The sequence below is a fragment of the Mustela nigripes genome, chromosome 1 (assembly GCF_022355385.1).
Source record: "Mustela nigripes isolate SB6536 chromosome 1, MUSNIG.SB6536, whole genome shotgun sequence".
NCBI classification, from domain to species: Eukaryota; Metazoa; Chordata; class Mammalia; order Carnivora; family Mustelidae; genus Mustela; species Mustela nigripes.
Window position 1 is genome coordinate 162,779,339 of NC_081557.1, and position 22,724 is coordinate 162,802,062.

A 22,724-nucleotide genomic window follows, 5' to 3' on the forward strand; every position below is an offset into this window, starting at 1 on the left:
ACTGTGCCACTCAGTGACATGCCCGGTTCTACTCTCCACTTGCTACCCATAGCCTGGGAGGAAGGAGTGTTGGAGGTGATTATAGGCCTCTGGACAACCAGTAGGATTTTATGCCCACTCTTGTGCTGTGTGCATTTGGAACCATGCCTTCATTCTCTGGCAGCACCAGCATAAAACATTGGTATGCTGAGTAATATGGGACCCATAGTATTCCATGGTGTTTTCTTAGAACCACTCTGAAAACTGCCTTAACCATAAATATCTCCCTCAGCCTCTTTGACAAAACAATTAAACTATGCCCTATGTGTACATGGCACTCCATGTTGACAGAGCCCTATCACTAGCATCATATTGTCTAATCTTTATGAAGCTGTGTTGGCCTGGTAGAGTAATCTGTTTGTTTATTTGTTTGTTTTTTTAAGATTTATTGGTCCATTACGTTAATTGAGGTAAAGAAACCTTTTAAAATTTACAATAGTTTATCAAGTAGTATAAATTTTTCTGTTTACCTCAAAACATAATGCTAATCTCATAGTAAACATTTGGACAGAATTTTTTATACCCAGATATATGAATAAAAGTTGACAAAGTAAACCTCATGCCAGCATCAAAAATACAACAAACCTTCATTTTTCTTTTTACAATCACTGAATTACATAACAAAGAGAAAAAGGGTAACTTTTTTTTGCCCTAAGTTTTAATTTAAATTTTAGTTAGCTAACATACAGTGTAATATAAGTTTTAGGTGTAGAATGAAAAAGTTTGGTAGCTTCATGAAGCAAAGACTGCGATCTATAAATCTCACTTCTCATCCACACATGTTCTCAAACACATTTTTTGGGGGGAGGGCGATGGCTTTTGATTTGGTCTACTGGCAGCATGGAGAAAAGAGAACACATTTACTTGGGGACTTCACCAGTACCTCAGTTTTTTTTTTTCCTTTGAAAATTTTAAAGGTAAGAAATGATTTCTAAAAATAAGAGGCACAGTCCATAATTTGGGCATGATTTAAGCAAAAGTTTTAAATCTCTTTTTCAATAGTTAAAAAGTTAGAAAGTTTGCTGGAAATTTATTTCAAGGGAATATATCAGATATACATCACCTCTCAATGCATTGCCAATGCACAGACATTAGAAACAGGCACAAAGAAGTACAATGGTCAGGCTGTCTGCTGGACAGGACTGAAACTTCAGGGGTATCTGGGCGAATGGTGCTGATAGTTAAGAGCTGCTGGTTTGGTGTTCACTGAAAGTCCAGCTGACACAGGCATCATTTTATCACACTGATTCACATTTTGTTTGCAAGCTACTTTCCCCTCCACATTTCTGCACTGACGGAAAAGGCATCCCTCTCTTTTCCTTCCACTTTTGTTGTGACTAAAGTGTTGGTCTGAGACTGTAAACTATGTGTCAGATAGGGGGTGGATAGGTGTTATCTGCTCTATCCCGGCCTGCAGAAAATTCAGAATCACCTGGTGAGTGTGGTCCTGAGGGGTGAGGTGTATGTGCCATATGTGATCGTTGTTTAATAGGAAACACATCGTTGGTTAATAATCAACACACAGGTGTTAGGTCCTCGACATTTCAGTCTATGGAGAATCTCTTATCTGAAGCCTGCTGCTCTGAGGCCTTCACAGCATCTTTAAGAAGCTCTTCTGCAGGGGGCGCCTGGGTGGCTCGGTGGGTTAAAGCCTCTGCCTTCTGCTCAGGTCATCCCAAGGTCCTGGGATGGAGCCCCACATCAGACTCTCTGCTCAGCGGGGAGCCTGCTTCCTCCTCTCTCTCTGCCTGCCTCTCTGCCTACTTGTGATCTCTGTCTGTCAAATAAATAAAAAGAAAAAAAAAAGAAGCTCTTTTGCAGAATTGGGATAAACCCTCAATATTGTCATAAGCTAGAGTTCTTTGTATCTGTGTGATCTGTCAGTGCTGATACCATACATCCTCCACAATAAAAAAATGTGTCAAAGGCACTAAATTAATCTTTTATACTTTAAAACAAACAAACAAAAAGGTTTCATGGGCCTTGTGTTTTAAGTAGTTCTTTAAAGCAATGGATGAAACGGCCTCAGAAAGGTTGAGAGACTTAGGGAAGGTCACCATTATGTAGGTGTTAGATCACTTGCTCTCAGTCTGAAGTCCTTTCCACAATATCAAACAAACTGTAGACACAAACAAATAACACTTTTAGAGAGAGACAAAACCCCTTAAAAGAGTACATCTGGAGATAAAGCTTAAAATGCAAATCTTCCCTCAAGAGTGGGAAAGCATGGACAAATGGGTAAGTACCACAGGCTCTTGCATATTCAAAAAATAACATTAATTCCAGGATTATAGATTTAAGACATGATAGTTACTAGAAAACTTCTAGATTGAAAATGCACATCTGTATATGCATGTATGTTTACTGAAAAAAAAAAAATCTATCACTTTGGATGTTTGTGCATTTCCTAGTTCCCCATTTTACATGTTGGGTCCACAGCTGCTTCTTTCTGATCCCTACACTTCAAGCCACCATATTACCTTTTAATTACCTTATGACTCATTTTAGTTAATTGTAATAATTAATTGTGTGGCCAATAAAGTACCAAAAAATTACAGATTTTTGAATATGGTTCTAGGAATAGTTCAGTTTTAACATTTAATATTTGAACCTCATATTTATCACATGTAGCATGAAACTGCTCTGTTTAAAGAATAATGGCATTTTCACTGTGGACAGTATGAAAAGCAGTAAGTGTACTACCCTCTGTCATATAAAAATGTGTGACATTTCCCTAAAAAATTCCTCGTTTTTAGAATATAGCTAATAGTATGGTAACAATTTTGTATGGTGCCTGATAGTAGCTAATTTATCGTGTTGATCGCTTCATAATGTACATAAGTGTTGAAGCACTACATCAGTACATCTGAAACTAATATAAGATTGTATGTCAGCTACACTTCAATTTATTTATTTGTTTGTTTATTTTTAAGATTTTATTTATTTATTTATTTATTTATTTATTTAAGATTTTATTTATTTATTTGACAGAGTTAACAAGTAGGCAGAGAGGCAGGCAGAGAGAGAGAGGTAAAAGCAGGCTCCCCATGGAGCAGAGAGCCTGACATGGGGCTTGATCCCAGGACCCTGGGATCATGACCTGAGCAGAAGGCAGAGGCTTTAACCCACTGAGCCACCCAGGCGCCCCTACACTTCAGTTTAAAAAAAAAAAAAAAGAAAGAAAGAAATTCCCTGCATATAGAGGTTCTAGACCTTCCCTACTGGTAAATCTAAGTGTATCCTTTCCCAGATGATAGCGTTTCCCTTAGGACTTTGGTACATTTCATAAAAAGGAAAATATAGACAGTGGAAATAGAAATAGAAGAGTTCAAGCACAGTAGCTAATCAATGTATGTTGGAGGTCATTATGTATCATATAAAGTATAATGAAGACCTTCTCCCCTAGGTTTCAGGGACTAAGGGTGGCACAGGTAAAAGAAATTCAAGAAGTCAAAGAAATACCTGTCTTTCTTCAATGGAAAGATGCCATAATTCAACATGAGTAGAATGATTAAGAAGGAAAGTTTACTGGATTCAACTATGCAGCTAATGATTCATCTAGCTCTCACTTGAATTTTAAACATTGGCTTGAAAAAGGATTTCACATGAATTTTTGTTTCTTTTGGATAGCTCTCATGCATGATTTGTTGACTGCATCTCTGAAGAACAGAACTGGTGATGTTGTTTGGCTGCTCGTTCCAGAAGGTTCACGAGCCAAAAGCCTGCTGCAATGAAGCCATCCATATGGTCTCAGAATGTTAGGATGGTGCGGATGCTGCAACAGGAAATAAAAGATATATTAGTTGTTTTACTGTTCAGATAACCCACCCTCTTCCATGTGAGAGTTCAAGGAACGTTCAGCCTTGTCGCAGTGGTTCCCTCTACTTTGTTCACATCCCTTGCATTCATGTCAAGTCAAGTAGTATGGTGGGTCTTCTTTTGCTGGTCCTCTCTTGTGTGTTCTCCTGCCTTAAGCTCAATCATAACATCCTGAGTAGGACTGTCATTTAGGCTTCACTGTATATGAACATCCTCCAAAAATCACTTTGGAGAGCATGCATATCTGGCATAATAATGCAAAACAACAATGGGTAATGGTGTGTAATAAGTTCTTGCTGTTTGTCATATATTCTGTAAATGCTCTTTATATATTTTATCATTTAAACCTCAGCTGAAGCAACCATGCTAGGAGGCAGGTCATAATGTTTCCTTTTTAGAGATTAAAAACACTGAGAGAGAGGTTTATAACTTGTTCCAGGTCACATATCTAGTGTGGGGTATGAGAATTTAAATTTAAATATAAAGTTGCAGAAATTAAAAAATGATAGATAACTTGCCTAAAGGAACCAGAATGTAATAAAGACCATCTTGAAGGTTTCATAGAGCTTTGATAAAGAAATGTTGAAGGATTCTTAGAAATAGATAATAAAGTTGATTTGTATTCAGAAACTTCATTCTTGTGGAGATTAGAAATGTAATATTTACACTGGAACTATTGTCCTTCCTATAATCTATCTTCTGATGGATATATACTTTTAGAAAAAGATGGTCTTTGTGCCTTAAATACATATATATATATATATATATATATATATATTCTTATATTTAATAAGGAAAATATATGTAATTTTAGAAACAAAGATAGTGTGAGGAAGAAAATAAAAATTACTTGTAATCTCATACACACAGATAATCAGTGCTAATATTTTCTTGAATTTTGATCAACTTTTTTTTAGAGTATGTCAATTGTTTACTGCTCATATTGAAAACTTGGGGTCATCCTATATATGTTTGTATTCTCAATTCTGTAACTTAAAATTACAATCTGAGAATTTCCAAATTTCATGAAATAACTTCTTTTTAATGGCTTCATTGATTTCTAGTACATTGTTGGAATTTATTTAACCATCCCCTTAATGTTGGACTTTAGTATGTTTCCAAGTTTTGATAATATAGATAATAGATGAGTGTGCTTAAATAGATGTATATTTGTGTCTCTGATTATTTCTGTAGAATAGTTTCCCAGAAATGGAATTGCTTGGGACTAAGGATCTAAGTTGTTTTAAAGGTTTCTGATGCAAATTAACCAAATTACTTTCCAGAAAGGATGAAATCTGGTGCTCTCCTTCCTCAATAAGATTTGTCAGACTGCCCAGTATGTTATGTGTGCGGGTGCTGAAGAAATTTATTTAAAGTTGAAAACCTCATGAGAAGTGTGTGATAGCAGAAAAAGTTATAGGCGATGCAACTAGAAGGTGGGAGTTAGCTATAACTGCCTAGGTCAAATTATACCTCATGTATAAATGCAGACGACAGAATTCTTCTTAGGTGGTCATTATAGTTAAATGTTAGAGGTAGGAAATGAAATCGGCTTATTTTCCTAATCATGGAAGAAAATGTAAGAAAGACTTCAGCCTTTAAAAGAGCATTCCCCTTTACAACACAGGCATCCCTCACCCTTTCTCCTTGCAGATGCTGCGTTCTTTATGAATTGAAGGTTTGTGGCAACTGTGTTGAGCAAGTCTCCCAGTACTACTTCTCCCAACAGCGTTTGCTCACTTCCTGTCTCTTTGTCACATTGGGGTAATTCTTACAATATGTCAAACTTTCTCATTGTTGTTATATTTGTTCTGCTAACCTGTCATCAGTGATCTTCGATGTTATTAGGTAATTGTTATGTATTATGTAATTGTTTGGGTGCTATCATGAATGCGCCCATAGAAGACAGTGAACTTAATCCATGAGTATTGTGTGTATTCTGACTGCTACTAGCTGTTCCCATCTCCCTCTATTTCCTGCGACTATCACCCAAGACACAACAATATTGAATTAGGCCAATTAATAACACTGCAGTGGTCTCTAAGTCTTCTGGTGGAAGGAAGAATCAAACTTTATTGCGGTCTTATTTTAAGAAATTGCCACAGTCACTGCAAACTTCAGCAACCCCCACACCAGTCAGCAGCCAATGACACCAGCAAAAAGATTACAACTCACTGAAAGGTCAGATGATGATTAGCATTTTTTAGCAACACAATATTTTTTAACTAAGGTATGTCCACTGTTTTTTAGACATACTGCTATTGTACACTTACTAGACTACAGTACAGTGTAAAAGTAACTTTTATAAGCGCTGGGAAAGCAAAAACTTCCTTTGACTCACTTTACTGCATATGTGCTTTATTGCAGTGGTCTGGAGACAAGCCCACCATACCTCTAAGGTATGCCTATAATTTTTAGTTGTGAAAAGTTCTTTGTAAACTAAAAAAAAAAAAAAAAAAAGGTGTTTTTTAATGAAAAAATTAGTGATATCTGTTTATAAAAAAATATCAAGGTAGTTCTACCTGCTTCCTTAATGAAATAGGCCCTTAATATAATTTAAATTTATTTGTAGCCATTAAAGTTCAACCTTTATAGGTGGCCAGACAGAGGCTGCAGTGACTTCAAATTAAGACTGTGTGACTGATTCTTTTCCTTGCAAGGGTGACTCTTCTTTAGTAAGTAAAGCTGAGTGGTTCTGATTATTCAGAGTCACTGTAACCAAAAGAATTTGGTTTCAGTAGAAGAGGAAGTAAGAAAGCAATTGTTTTAGTTTCTCCCAATACAATCTTAATTGTTCTTTATATCCAAAGACTGAACTACAAATGGAGAAACAAGGAACTCCAGTATTTTTTCATTCTTTCACCTTTTTTCTTTATTGACCCATACCCACCATAAAAATAAATTTAATATCTACCTCTTTCCAGAGCGAAGCAGGTCAAATCCTTCATTTATTTTTTCAAAAGGTAAAACATGGGTTATTAGTGGATCCAGTGGAAACTTCTTAGCCATAAAATCAGCCACCAGTTTGGGGACAGAATCTTTACTCTTAAAGCCTAAAAAGAAAATGACATCATTGTAAGTTTCAGGCATGGGTAAAAGGAGAACTGGAGAGGAGACTTTCCAAGCAGAATTAAGAGGAAAGTTTATAGAAAGTGCTATGTCCCACAGACTACTATTACTGAGGCTAATAAGAGATAGTGTTTCAATATCGTTTTGCCATGTTAGACTTTTTTTTAATCCACCTGGATAAACTGGGGTTCTTAATTATTAGCTCTCCATAATGAAATTATACCATAGGTGCTTGTTCCCAAAATCAAGGAGAAAATTTAGCCTAATTTTAGGCAATGAGGGCACACGTGAATGACTGCTATGGATTTCCTGGGTCCTGTGAGATATTTCAGTGCCTTGTGCCATCATTGGTATAAAAGAAGGGTACTGGAAGATTCTAGTTAACTTATGGGAACACCAAAAATTGTGTCTTTGAACCTTCTGTGTGCATCAGATCCATAAATCTAGTTGATTTAGAGCCTATAGCTTATAAAGGAATTTTAATTTATTTTTAACCATATTGCTTTTTAAAACCCGGTTTTGTCACTTGTAAAAGGGAAGAACTCCTGAGGTTAATAAGAATTCAGCCATCAAGCCTAACCACATACCACCAAAAATTGCTCCTTTCCAGGTACGTCCGGTCAGTAGAAACATGGGGTTCATAGAGAGATTTTGTGAATTAGGAGGTACTCCTACAATGACGCTTACACCATAGGACTCTTGGCAGCAGGACAAGGCAGCCACCTAGAATAAAATTAGTATTTAGCATCATTAAAGTGAATTTTCTGATAGTTCCCACTCATGATGCATGGTATGCAATACTGATTTAGTTAGATTGTGAGTGTGTTCGGGGAAGAGATAATGTCTTTTGTTTCTTTATTCCCCATTGTGCCTAGAATCATGCTGTGATTTTAGGAAATGTCCAGAAAATCTTTTTTTTTAGTGAGACCAGTGGATGAATAATTTGTGCAAGCATAATTCTTCCTTATAAAATAATGGAGGCAAACATCATTACAAACATATCTATATAAAGTCTGAGTCCTCAAGTAAAATTATTGTTTTGTCATTACATGGCTCTCAGGCAGCTGACTAAGTCATTTTTCATTTATTTATCAAGTCGATATTTTGAATGCAGTACTTTGAACCACATGTTTTGATGGCAAACAAGATATAAGATCAATTACGTCATCAAAATTGGTCTCTTATCCACTTGATGGCCTCCTGGAACTTCACAAGAAAGACTAGCCCCTCCAATCAAGTTTTTAAACATGTTCCATTGTAAGAGAATTGTTGAGGACCTCCTGCCCCAGCAATACATAAGGATTCATCCTTTGATTTTGGAATATGATGTATATGAGACCAGGTAACCTCAGAACATGTGGCTGTTGGGTGGTATTTGGTATCTTCACATGAAGTAAAAATCCAATTTCACAGAAGAAAAGAGAGAGAAAACAACAGAAAAAAGGCATAAAAAGAAATGCTACCACCCTGAATAAAGTTGGATTCCCTTGGAACTTCTGTTCTCTGAAGTTGGCATATTGTCAAGGCTATGAAGAGCTTAACTCTTAGGGCAGTGCCCCCTATTACAGCACTCCTGGGATTTACTGGAGAACCTCAAAAGGTGGATTTGTTGGCTTCTGGAGACTGTTTCAGTAGGATTCTAGAGAGTTCTGGTTAGGTGGACTATAACTGGAGATGTGTTCCTCATTGCAATTGATGATATTTATAATTATTTGAAAGTAGCGTTTTGCATATTCCAATGATGATGGAAACACTGCAAGATCAGAAACAGTATTGCAGGGCGCCTGGGTGGCTCAGATGTTTATGCATCAGGTCATGATCTCAGGTACTGAGATCGAGTCCCACATCGGGCTCCCTGCTTAGCAGGGAGTCTGCTTCTCACTCCCCGTTCTGCTCCCCCTGCTTGTGCTCTCTCTCTCTGTCACTAATAAAATCTTAAAAAAAAAAAAAAAAAGAAACAGTATTGCATGTCAATAATACTAGCTACTGTTTATGGGGCTTATCATCTGACAGGTGACACTGTGCTAGGTATTTTACGTGTGTTAACTCATGTAATTTATAAACCATGCTATACAATATGTATCTCTTAAATATTTTTGGTGGGAAAAATTTTTTGACTTTCTAAAGCATTCAGCCCAACACATAGATATTGGATGCTAACTCTGTGCCAGGCACTGTGCTGTCTGCTGTGGCAAAATGGGGCAGTGTGGTAAATGGTAAAATGTAATATTTTCTATTAATAAAACGATACTGGTCTAAAATTGACCATTATCTCTTCTGGCCAAAGTATGATATATGAAAAGAAATCAAAACTTATTAAAACATAAAAAATTGTTAAACCATTTTTCTTAAGAATGTGGGGAAAAGTCAAACTTGGCAGTCTGAAAACAGAATTTATATTATCTATATTTACTTGAATTTGAAATTTTTTACTAAAAATTAACAAAGTAAATTTGTAATGACTTAATTAAAAAAAAGAGACCCTCTTCCTTCTCTAAAGGGGAACTATTGAGACAGATTTGCTTAGCTGATGGAATTAAAGATTTCTCATAGTAATAAATTGAATATACCAGGTAACCAGCAGGGGATAGAAAACCACCATTCATAGTTTTAAAAATATTATTTATATATAATATTTATATTCTGCTGCCTAAAAGTACACCCTGGAATGTAGAAACCAATATCTCAGGGCATTTCCTGTTACATACCATGGTGTCAAGCCGCCCAATGACTTCAAATGAAAAATCCACACTGCCACCATTCATTTCCTTCAGCACGTCCTGGATGGGTTCCTTGTAGTCCTGAGGGCTGATGCACTCAGTGGCACCCACCTGTTTGGCCTTTGCAAATTTGTCTTTGTTGATGTCCACCCCAATGATCCTGGCTGCTCCTGCTGCTTTGCAGCCTATGATCACGGACAGGCCGACTCCTCCAAGGCCAAACACCACACACGTGGAACCCTGGGTGACCTATATTTATAGAAAATGCAAGAATGGATTAAATAATGATTACTAGAAATTATCTAAGCTGAAGAAAGTGCCATGCCTTGTCTGTTATGAGAAGCTATTCAAACTCTTAGGTCCAACCGGCTGTCAAATCTCTTTCGGCTTTAGTTGCTTTGTGTTGAAATTAAGAGGGTTGAATTAGATGAGTGATTTTTAGACTCTGCTGGACGTAAGACTCACCTGGGGAGGTTTAAAACGTCTCCGTGCCCAGGTCATGGCTCATAATCATTTTCATCAGAGTCTCTGCTGGTGGGACCCAGTTCCCAGGTGACCCCAATGGGAAGCCCAGGTTTGGAGCCAGTGCATTGGATGATCTTTAAGCTCTAAATGCCAATGAGCCCCATCTTGAAGAGAATCTAATAGCTCAAAGCCACCAATGCCCAGCTTTTTTTGCACAGAAATGCAAGTTTGGGGAAATGAAATAATAAGTGGAAAGATTATTCTGCAATACTGAAAAATAATCCAAACAGATCCTCAATAATTAATTCCTTGGTTCATTAGCTTTCAGTATCATGACCAGTATCGCGAGAACAGAAATGAGCTGTGAACCATAAAAAAAGTTATCCTTAGTTTAGAGGAAAGCCTGAGAACAGGGGAAATTTAACAGATAACTAAGATAATACAGCTTGAGACTGCTGTGATCTTGTCGGTTGTTATCCCTGCTTTTAAGAATGTACTAATAAACAATAGTGCACTGAAAAGTTGGTCTGTATTTTATTAATGGCTGAAATTAATTATTACGGGTGCCCTTGCTTCTGCTCTGCTCAAACAGATGATGTAATCGCACAAAGCACCTAATGCTAGAGCCACAGAAATTTGGAAAACAAGTGCACTCAATGATTTAAATTGGTCCGTTAGTAAATCTAAACTTCTATGGTCAGCCTTCTGGGTGGCTGACTATATTTCTCCTTTCCCAAGTAATCATTCTGTGGGAAACAGCACCACTTTTTACCTTACTTAGAAAAAATTGAGACTTGTGATTCAGGTTTAAAGGTGAAGGTATTTATGTATCATGACTTAAGATTCAGCAATTTTTAAAAAGATTTTATTTGTTTAACAGAGAGACCACAAGTAGGCAGGGAGGCAGGCAGAGACAGAGAGGGGGAAGCAGGCTGTCTGCTAAGCAAAGAGCTTAATGCGGGGCTCAATCCCAGGACCCTGAGATCATGACTTGAGCTGAAGGTAGGGGCTTTAACCCACTGAGCCACCCAGGTGCCCCTATGATTCAGCAGTTTTAAGAGAAAGGCTAGTGGCTGCTCTCACACTAACCAGCTGTGAGATTTTCGGCAAATAGCTTTATGTCTCTGAGCCTCCATTTCATAAAATTAAGGGATACTGTGAGATTTCCAACCTTTTGAGAAAAGAGGCCTTGCTCTTTAAAATCTGCCACCTTTAAAATGTATGTGTGTGTGTGTGTGTGTGTGTGTGTGTGTGTGTGCAGCGAGATGTAGCAGTGAAATCCTGTAATGACTGGACTAAATGCCAAATGCATTATTGAAGCTTCATTACTTCCCTTTCAAGGATCCACAGAGTAGGTGGGTTGCTGACTCTTGGTTTGGAAGTGTGACACATAAGGCTTTGGAATCTACTGCTGGTCTTAATTCTGGGAGTAGAGGTCCGTGGGCTAGATGTTCCTCAGAGGCAACTCCTTCATCTCACTGACGTCTGCTGCCTCAGAAGCTCACAGAACCTACTCTACCTGATGCATATTGGTGATAGCAATACAGTAAATTACTAAATAAGCTCCCAGATCTAAAATTTAGTGATCACATAAAGAACAAGTAGAGAAGAATAATTGTAATAATAATTGTGAAGATTACAACTTTACTTTTGCCTAACTAAGCATCAAAAGCTTTTTCATCTGTGGTAAACAGATGAATTATCTAGGAAATGCTCTTCAATTCCTTCCGAGGCCATTTTTGTGCTCATAACTGATAACCTAAATTTTGTAGAGTATATCAATGTTATTGTGGTAACAAGGCAGAAAGCTACCAGCAAATCTATGAAGAGTGATCTCTGATTACTGTGAGAAATGGCTCTCCTTTTAGTTCCTAATAGTCTGAGTATAACCAATTTTATCACCCATTGTCATTCCTACCTTGGCAACGTTGACTGCAGACCCATACCCAGTAGAAAATCCACAGCCAATGAGACAAACTTTCTCCAATGGTGCGGCTGCATCGACCTTGACCACTGCAGTCTCATCCACCACTGTGTACTGGGAGAAGGTGCTGGTGCTGATGAAATGGTGGATGGGCTTTCCTCTGCAGATGAACCTGGTAGTTCCATCCTGCATGAACCCCCGAGGCTTGCTCAGACTGGCCAACACAACACATAGACACAGAGGGCATAAGACAGGGACATAACCGATGCACAAATCCATTGGCTGTGTAAGGAGAGTATCAGAAACTTACTCATTTTTCAAGCAGAGGTTGCCTTGCGGGTGTTTACAAACACTGCATTTTCCACACTGGGGCGTGAAGAGTGGAATGACTTTGTCACCTGGAAGGTATAAAACACATTCTTCTTAAATTTCTACTCAGGAGTTAAGGCAGTAAGAACTGGAAGCTTATGTGTATGTATTAGAGGTGTGTGTCTTTGGAAAATCTCCAAGAAATAGAGCTCAGTCACCACCAAGTCACTGGTCCCTCCCTGCCAGCACTGTTAATGGCCTGGGTTTGTATGTGCCTGAAGATTCCCAAAGAGGACATGCGAATATAGGAAACAATGTGGATTTAAAGGACTATTTCTCCTGTGTTAATAGTTCTCTTTCATGGGGTGCCTTTTCTCTTGGGGATTTTATACATACCATCTCATAAATCCTTGATAATTAAACCTTAAATATTCTCCCTGTAACTGTAAATACAACTTTCAGCTGTGAGCAGGCTGCCATCGGTCCATTAGATGCCTGGTTGTCCTCAGTAGTTTTAATAGTTTGGGATGAAGTAAAAATGCATATTTCAGCAGCCATTTCTTGGCTTTTCAGAGTGACTATGCATTTAGGATTTTGTTTTGCTTTTTAAAGGAAAACTAACAAAAATGGAACAAAAAGAACTCACCAAATCCCTCTGTAGACCTCAACAATGAGTTAGGCGTGCTCTTAGAGGAAAAAAAACTGTCTTTCAAATGTTTGTATCTGGCAACCGAATTGGTTAATTATTTTTTCTGCTTTGGTAGAAGGAACAGAGCTAAAAAGTAAGTGTGTCATTTATTATTAATTTATTTCTAACTAAAGGAAAGATTAAGAGCTGAAACTCAAGCCAGATGATTTATTTTATTATTTTCTGATGATAGGCCAATTAAGTATTTGGTAAGGGGGAGGACACATTTACTGTTAAAGTGATTTTTTAAAATTAGACAGAATTTTTATTTTTAATCACCTAAGCAACCTATCCACAAAACCCAGAAAAGTGGTTAGGTCATAACATTTAATACATAAATTGTATATGGAGATGATGACATGGAAATTTTCTATGTCACCCCTTAATTGTTAAACTATTAGGATAGGATATTCTATAGGATAAAATAAATATTAAAGATAAAGTAGTACTTTATCACCAATCACATTTAACCACTTTAAAGGTACTAAAACAGATATTGCTTATGGCAGGATGTTTTCTGCTGGGTATACTTCCTTCCCTTCCATTTAGACTGTCTCATTCATTTAGTGTTCACGATGGGAGGCCATACTGGGAGAGGAAACCAGTGAATGGGCTCCTCTTCCCATCTAAGAGGAGATCATGTTGATTTAATCGTAGACTCATGGCCCCCATCCTGTGAAATCAGCATGGAACAGTTTCCATACACTGATTTGGAGGATCAGGACATAGTCTTAATTTTTCTTATTTTATCTCATTTGTCATTCTTTTTGGACCTGACAGAAGACAATACTCAGCAACAGTAAAATGGAAATTATTTGTTTATGAACTCTAACTTTGGCAGGCACTGCATCTTTCTCAATCCTGATGTGTCCCTGGGATCTAACCTAGTGTCTGACATCTAGTAGGTACTCAAAAGGCACTTGCTGAACGAGAGAATTTATGAGTGCATGAATGCACACATGTCTGAGTCAGACAGGGAGGAAAGAAAGGAGGAGACCTATGTTCTAGTCCCAGCTTTGCCATGACCTTCTGTAAGGTCTTTCCAGGCTGGATGATCTTGGGGTCCTGAACTGAGACACATTCCTTAAGTGAGAATTCTGTACCTGGTTTTACTGTAGTCACTCCTTCTCCAATGCTTTCCACAATGCCAGCTGCCTCATGGCCCAAGATTATAGGGAGAGGTGTGACAAGCGTTCCACTAACCACGTGATCATCAGAACGACAGATTCCTGAGGCCACCATCTACACAGTAAAGGGAGGATATTTAGATTTATAAAAGATAAAGACCCTTTCCTTTTCCTCATCAAATAATTTGGAATAGTCCATAAAATAGTTGTTTCTGAAATATTTAAATCTTATTTAATATATAAGAATATATCCTTTTTTTTTTTAAAGATTTTATTTATTTATTTGACAGAGAGAAATCACAAGTAGATAGAGAGGCAGGCAGAGAGAGAGAGAGGGAAGCAGGCTCCCTGCTGAGAGCCCGATGCGGGACTCGATCCCAGGACTCTGAGATCATGACCTGAGCCGAAAGCAGCGGCCCAACCCACTGAGCCACCCAGGCGCCCAAGAATATATCCTTTTTTATAGAAGTAGAAATTTCAGGTTAACACTAAGAAAATTGTCACTTAAGTTTTACCATCTGATGCTAATTGATTTCAAAATCTTGATGTATATCCCTTTGTGCTTTTTTCCTGTACAAACGCATAAGTTCTTTTTTTATTTTATTAGGATTATCCTGTATATACTCCTTGGTTCCTTCTTAAAAATGTGATGATTTGTATGTACATCTTTCTTGACAATAAATGTAATTCCACTGCTTGGATCACCATATAAAAAGTGCCTTTTAATGGATTTTTGCTTATTTCCAATTTTACCATTTTCTGAAATTTTTAAACCTAAAACTAAATAGCAATGGAAAAATGTTTCACCTTAATACGAACTTCATGGGCCTTAGGTGGTGCGACCTCGACCTCCTCTATGGAAAAGGGTTTCTTTATCTCCCATAGCACAGCTGCTTTGCATTTGATTACCTGAAAATTGAACAGAACGATGATACCAGTTTTTCCCCACTCTTAAAGTCAAGGAGAGTGACTTTCATTTTGTTATGTGCAACATCTATCCCCATGTCTGGAAACTAACAAGGGTTCCATAGACATGAAGGACCTCTGATTTACAAAGAGAATAAAAATACCTTTTTAAACAACAGGCAAAGCAATAACACAAGGAAAGAGAAACAGAATTAACTATAATGAGATATTGAGATAAAAAGGAATATATTCTTTTGGGCCTCTGTATGTTGGTTTTTCTTCTCCAAGGGATGTTTCTTTCTTATATTTCTTAATGTGGTCCTTAAGTTGGTTGTTTATCCACACCTGTTGCTAGTGCATGAAGTTCTGAATCGAAATAATTTTGCTGACAGGTATAGTGCTATTCACATGAAATCTATTGCCTTCTTGCTCAGTTCTCTGCTGCAACCCAAATGATCTAACTTTATTATTTCCTTTGCACATTTGCCTCCCTGCCTACAATGCCTTCGTTTTCTCTATTTGCCTGTTCTCTTCTCTTGACTTTGTTTTCCCTACTGTTTGTGTGTGCTACTTGTTTGCATCACTCATTTGGCAGTTAGCTTTGGTAGTACTGTCTTTTTCATCAAATGTATGTATAGAAATTCTTCCATATTAGATTTGCAACAAAAATTGCCCAGGTTATAGCTGTACGCACCCACTCACACCCACAAATTTGCATGTATATATATAAAAATGGGAGAATGGTGTGCTTGAATTTCTAGCTTGTACAGGCGACTCATGGAAGTTCTTTAAAATAAAAAGGTGAAAACATGTTTTTAGTGCTTGGGAATGTAATATAAAACTTGTCTTGGGGCTCCTGGGTGGCTCAGCTGTTGAGTGTCTGCCTTTGGCTCAGGGCATGATCCCAGGATCCTGAGCTCCCAGGGTCCTGAGATGGAGTCCCGCATCGGGCTCCCCGCTGGGCGGGAGGCCTACTTCTCCCTCTTCCCACTCCACTTGCTTGTGTTCCTTCTCTTAAAAACAAAACAAAATAAAACAAAACAAACAAAAAAAGAAACAAACAAAAAAGCTTGTCTTCATTGTTGCAAAGCTTATATGGGTAAGGGAGTTTTTTCCAAAAAGAACTGATGTAATTGCAAATATGATAAAAAAAAAAAATCTTCAATAGGAATATATCCTCTGACAATTCATTTTCATTATTTATATGTCAAATCCTTCCACTTTGCAAGACTTTTGCATTGACCATAGTCAATGCCACAAAAAATGTGAAAGCTCTTGGAAAAAACACTAATGTAGATAGGTCCTAATTATAGGATTCTGTTCTGGGTGAATTACATGCTTGATCTGTAAACCTCACATGATGCTACCATAGCAGTATTATTGAATTTTTGTTCTTATTTTACAACTAAGAAGATTGAGCTCAATTGACTCAGTAATTAATTGAATAATTTCCCCAAAAGTCACAAAGCTGGCTGTCCAGAGACTCCAACTTAAAAAAGAATCATCCAACTTTGTTTGCTACCCCATGGCAGTGAAAGATTAACAAAGGTTAAATAGTAGTAGCAACAACAGTAGTAATAGCAGTGACTAATGTTTATTGAATTATTTCTATGTGCCAGGCACTATCCTAAGTGTTTTACAGTATTGATTTATTAAGTTCTCATAACCACCTTATAAAATAGATATTACTGCCTCTTGGCATTTGAGGACAATAGAATGCAGGAAGGATAAACATGAATGGTGTTGCACAAAGCTGAAAGTGTTGATGTTGCATCCAAAGGAGAGGATTGTTTTCATTAATACATTTGGTTTACGCTTTTGCTCTCTGACCTCCTTCTTTTAAGCTGAGTTTTGGCATATTTAACTTTCCTTTTTCCTAACTGTTCTTCATTTGAAACCTAATGCCATTGTAAAGGGTAACTAGTAATGAATGAAAATAAAGAGAGTTGCAATGAGAAAACTGACAGCTGGTGGCCTGTGTGATTTTCAGCAGATCTTACTGATACAACAGGAGTGTTGTATCACAGTGTGTGCAGAAACCTCTGAATCTTTAATTTCTCTTAGCAAGATAGCATACTGTGGGTGGGGTCCACTCCTAGCATAACACCTATACTGAAAACAGTTGCACAGGCTTTTGCAATTAAGCAGTTAAACAACATGAATTGTTTATGTTGCATGACCACTTGCGTGTTTCTCTGCCCCCGTGAGCACCCTGAACAAATAGACGTGATCTATGGAAGACTTGGAACCGGTTATCTGTGTTCCCGGTGCTAATAAGTGATTCAAACTGTGTTACTCTTACTACTTTTTTGTAAAAAACAAAAAAACAAAAAACAAGAAACAGAAAAGGATTTCCATAGGATTTCTATGGAAATTTCCTGGATTATGCCACAACCGGACCCGCTTATTTATTTATTTATTAAAAATTATTTTATTTATTTATTTGACAGAGATCACAAGTAGGCAGAGAGGCAGGCAGAGAGAGAGGAGGAAGCGGGCTCCCCACGGAGCAGAGAGCCCAGTGTGGGGCTCGATCCCCCCCAGGACCCTGGGATCACGACCCAAGCCGAAGGCAGAGGCTTTAACCCACTGAGCCACCCAGGCGCCCCAATAAGACCCTTTTAATTCAGAATTTGCATGCTGATATTGGCTTGCTTAACCTTGATGATTCTAATGCTTTGAAATCGATATGCCTTTTGTAAGAGATTTCATAGGAAGCTTCAAAGGATAAAGTTCTCTGAATCAAATTCCTGTCATAGACCTTTTGTCAGATGTAACTTCCCTGCGTTCCTAAATATATGATTACAAAAAAAAAACCCACATTTAAATTATGGTTTCTTCATATAAAGATAACTTCTTGATTAAGAACATAGAATTTTAGGTTTGCAAATTATTAGTGATTGGCCATACCTATTGCACATTAATATAGGAAGTCAAGACTATTAGGTACAGATGCTATTCATTCTTGATAAAGATATTTAGGAATTGCCTTTTTTTTTTTTGAGAAATAGAAATTAAATTTAAAGATCACCCAGTTCAACAGAAAAAAAAAAAAAAACCCTCCACTGCTTTTTACATGAACTTTGCATAAGCCAATTATTAACAAGACAATTTAAAAAATATTTTTCCTTTTAATTGAACAGATAGGGAGACAATGCATAAACAGATATTTTGCATGATTTCATGAAGGTACTCTTAGTTTTCTCATGTGACTTCTGCAAATTACAGCAAATGCTGTAGGAAACATTAAATTGCCATTGCATAGCATTTAAAACTGAATTCAGACAGGACACTCAGGTGTACAAAGAGCTAAATTTTTTTAGAAAAAAGTGTTCTGAAACTCATCAACTATAAGTGTACTATAAGTTATACTTCAAAATAATTGATAAGAAATAAGTCCCAGTTTTGTCACAATAAATTTGTCTATAAATACTCTTAACAGAGGAATAGCCGATTTTCATTGTAGTGTAGTAGAATAGCATATTGAAGCACATAATGTTGTTGTATTTCAGTACATCTTATTTATTTAAAAAAAATTTTTTTAATGATTTTATTCATTTATTTGAGAGAGAGAGAGAGAGGATGAGAGGAGAGAAATCAGGGAGAGAAGCAGACTCCCAAGTAGGGAGCCGGATGCAGGACTCAATCCTAGGACTCCAGGATCACAACCGGAGCAGAACAAAGGCAGTCGCTTAACCAGCTGAGCCACCCAGGCACCCCTAAGTACATTATTATTTCTAATTTTCATGTGAATTTTAAATTATTCATTAATACTATCTCTTTGTGTATTATATAATAAGAATATATTTCTGAAAGGAAAAAAAAAGTTTTTTTGCTTACTTTTCCTGCTGTGCTCATGGCTCCGTTTTCTCTTCAAGGCAGGAGACTGGTGAATCCTTATACTGTTTTCTGCTTGAGTACATAAAGCTGATACATTGCACAGGTTGTTTGCTTCAGTAATGACCCATTGCACCCACGTGATCTGAGGGTGTTAAGCCAATCTCCTCCGTTTATTCTCTAGCCAAGTCAAATCAGAAAGGAAAGATCACTGAGCCAGCGTTCACACCCTGACTTTTTTTTGCAATATGCCAACTTCAATTAATATCTTGATTTCATTAGGTTAAATATTTCCCTACATATAAATTTTAATCTCCCTCTTTTTCCTGGATTCTATATTTCTTCTCTCTCAATCCCACATAGGGTGTTCAGAGTTCTGTTTTCTCTTTGCCTGCACTAATGTCCAACTGCTTCTTCTTTTTTTTTTTTAATCTTTAAAGATTTTATTTATTTATTTGTCATAGAGAGAGAGAGAAAGCACAAGCAGGCGGTGGGGGGGGGGGAGCAGGCTCCCTGCTCAGCAAGGAGCCCAATGCGGAACTCGATCCCAGGACACTGGCAGCATGACCTGAGCTGAAGGCAGATGCTTAACCAGTTGGACCACCCAGGCACCCCAGGCAGACCTTAACCCTACCAGCTGTGTGCATTTGGATTTTTTGTTTAAGTGTCTTTGGTCTCAATTTTGTTATCTATAAAATGAGGATGACTAACATCATCAAAGAGTTGTCTGAGGAGGGGCGCCTGGGTGGATCAGTGGGTTAAGCCTCTGCCTTCGGCTCAGGTCATGATCTCAGGGTCCTGGGATCGAGTCCCGCATCGGGATCTCTGCTCAGCAGGGAGCCTGCTTCCCTCTTTCTCTCTCTGCCTGCCTCTTCATCTGCTTGTGATATCTCTCTGTCAAATAAATAAATAAAATCTTTGAAAAAAAAAAAAGAGTTGTCTGAGGAAAACAGATCATCCTTTTAAAGCGCTTAAAAAAGAGCCTGAAATAGGACAAACTTGGATGCATATTAGCTACTTGCTAAGGTTTCAGTGCTGACTGCCTTATTACCACTTTCTTCTTGTTCTCCAAGCACTCCAGGGGCTGAATGTTCTTAATGTTCTGTGTGGCCTTAACATGCCTTTTGTGATCTTTCCAGCAATTATGCCACCAGTTTTCTGTATTAAATCCCCTTTGTTTGAAATAGTTTTCTATTTCCCTTACTGGAAACTAAGACAGTTCTTCTCACCAAGAGTCCTCCTGGAAGTGCATTCTCAAGTAAACAAAAGTATTTGCGCAGACAGAGTTGATGTCTTTGTAATGGTCGCAGTTTGCTGACAGAAAGCACTGGAATGGGTATGTTTAAGGAGGTTGAGAAGAAAGGAAAAGATCCAGAATCATCAATAGAGAAGTGGAGAGATGACTAACAGGACCCAGTTGCTCTTTTCCATTACAGATCGAATGTAGGCCTCATCTGCAATGTTTTGCACACTGTCCATGTGCCTTCCAGTAGTTTTCCAGAGCACCTTCAAGGGGTTCAAAATATAGTACCTTTTGAATCCTGATATGATAAAGCCACTGAAAATGTAATGATTGGTCACAACCACCTATTTGCGCAAAGCTATGAAATTTGTTTTAGAATTCCCATTTATTTTGTATTCTATGAGTCCTAGAATATGACCAACTCTTTTGTCTTCATCATTTTTCTAGTTTTTGATTTTTCATTTTCATTTTTACCAAAATTATACATGCCTATACGTAGGCAAAAATTTTTTTCTACAAAATCTCGTAAGAGGCTCTTAATCTCACAAAACAAACTAAGGGCTGGGGGAGAGGGATGGCGTGGCTGGGTGATGGACATTGGGGAGGGTATGTGCTATGGTGAGTGCTGTGAATTGTGTAAGACTGATGATTCATAGACCTGTACCTTTGAAGCAAATAATACATTATATGTTAATAAATATAATTAAAAAGGAAAAAAGAAGCAACCTCTTAAGACAAGCAGCAGTATTGACCCTCCTACTTCTTCCTACATTTATTCCTCCCTAGCATCCACAGCTTTCAACTTTTGAAACTTACTATATTGTTTTTTATTTCCACATCTCTAAGTAGTATGCCTATATTCTTAACTTGGTTTTTCTTTGTGCATGTCTATTAACTTCACAATTTGGAGGATAAAAATTTGAGACTGACAATACCACAAAAATACTCTACTCTTCTGCTTCTCAAAGGAGTAACAGAATAATTCGTATTATTAGGACTATGTGAATGCTGCTTACGGGTGAGCTGTGTAGTTTACAGTGTTTTTTGTTTTTGTTTTCTCCCTTTACCTAAGCAATTCTGCTTTCCCCTAGGATTAATTTTTTTTTTTAAACTAGCTTGGTTTTATGGCTAACAGACACATGAAAAAATGTTCATCACCATTAGCCACCAGGGAGATTCAAATAAAAAACCACATTGAGATACTAATGTGGGAAACAGAGGCAGAAGAAAAATTATTAAGTTTCCTTACCCACTGACAAGCCCTTGAAATAGGCAGAGTGATTCCTCTAGGGATTCTCCACCTTAAGGCTTCGCTAAGGGCAAAGGGCTATCCTAGCCTGACCCACCAACCCCTATGCCCAACCAGGATCCTGTGAGCCTACTTTAACAATTTCTTTGGGAACTTCCTTTATCTCTAAACCCTCTAAGATAGTGTTGACAATTATCCCCAAGCATATGGCCCACTGATCTAAAGGGTCTCAGGACAAAAGTTTTATTACCAGTAATGAATAACCTTTTCCCCAATAATAGAAGCCCCTCAAGGTCGTGGAAACCTTGCTTCCAAAGTTCCTTAGAGACTTACACCATCCCTGACTCCCTCCCACTTGCAAGAATATAATGGACCACCCTTCACAGCCCTGGAGCAGCAGCTCTTTCTGCCCATGGGTCCTGTCCACATGCTTTAATAAGCCACTATTTTGCACTGAAGATGTCTCAAGAATTCTTTCTTGGTCATTGGCCCTGGACCTCACCCCACCGTACCTGACTTATATTCTAAAACGTCATCAATACCACCTTACACCAGTTAGAATGACAAAAATTGACAAAGCAAGGAACAACAATGTTGGAGAGGATGTGGAGAAAGCGGAACCCTTTTACACTGTTGGTGGGAATGCAAGTTGGTGCAGCCACTTTGGATAACAGTGTGGAGATTCCTTAAGAAATTAAAAATAGGGACACCTGTGTGGCTCAGTGGACTAGAGCCTCTGTCTTTGGCTCACATCATGATCCCAGAGTCCTGGTATCAAGCCCCGCATAGGGCTCTCTGCTCAGTGGGGAGCTTGCTCCCCGCTCCCCCGTCCCCTGCCTGCCTCTCTGCCTGCTTGTGATCTCTGTCTCTCAGATAAATAAATAAAATTTTTTAAAAAAGAAATTAAAAATAGAGCTACCCTATGGCCCTGCAATTGCATTACTGGGTATTTTCCCCAAAGATACAGATGTAGTGAAAAGAAGGGCCATCTGTACCCCAATGTTCATAGCAGCAATGTCCACAGTCACCAAACTGTGGAAAGAACCAAGATGCTCTTCGAAAGACAAATGGATAAAGAAGATACAGTTCATTTATACAATGGAGCATTATGTCTCCATCAGAAGATGGATACCCAACTTTTGTGTTAACATAGGTGGGACTGGAAGAGATTATGCTGAGTGAAATAAGTCAAGCAGAGAGAGTCAATTGTCCTATGGTTTCACTTACTTGTGGAGCATAAGGAGTAACATGGAGGACATTGGGAGCTGGAGAGGAGAAGTGAGTTGGGGGAACTTGGAGGGGGAGTTGAAACATGGGAGACTGTGGACT

General features: G+C 38.0%; 1 protein-coding gene across 1 annotated transcript; it reads right to left on the minus strand.

The window, feature by feature from the left end:
- Nucleotides 1–607: 607 nt before the first annotated feature.
- On the minus strand, nt 608–19,037 carry LOC132001632 (alcohol dehydrogenase E chain). Its single transcript, XM_059376358.1, has 9 exons — nt 18,907–19,037; nt 14,968–15,069; nt 14,137–14,275; nt 12,347–12,434; nt 12,031–12,250; nt 9,636–9,896; nt 7,515–7,650; nt 6,773–6,911; nt 608–3,814 (listed from the first exon to the last, which is right to left on the minus strand). The coding sequence occupies exons 1-9, from the start codon at nt 18,922–18,924 to the stop codon at nt 3,790–3,792; spliced, it is 1,128 nt and encodes a 375-aa protein (XP_059232341.1). The 5' UTR covers nt 18,925–19,037; the 3' UTR covers nt 608–3,789.
- Nucleotides 19,038–22,724: the final 3,687 nt, after the last annotated feature.

Bases quoted from the DNA above. Each gene is read 5' to 3' on its own strand.
- LOC132001632 (XM_059376358.1), bottom strand. The intron at 14,276-14,967 runs GTGAAACATTTT...TTTACTGTGTAG, and splicing joins CCCATGAAGTTCGTATTAAG to ATGGTGGCCTCAGGAATCTG. The intron at 6,912-7,514 runs GTATGTGGTTAG...TTTTCTTTTTAG, and splicing joins GAAAGGAGCAATTTTTGGTG to GCTTTAAGAGTAAAGATTCT.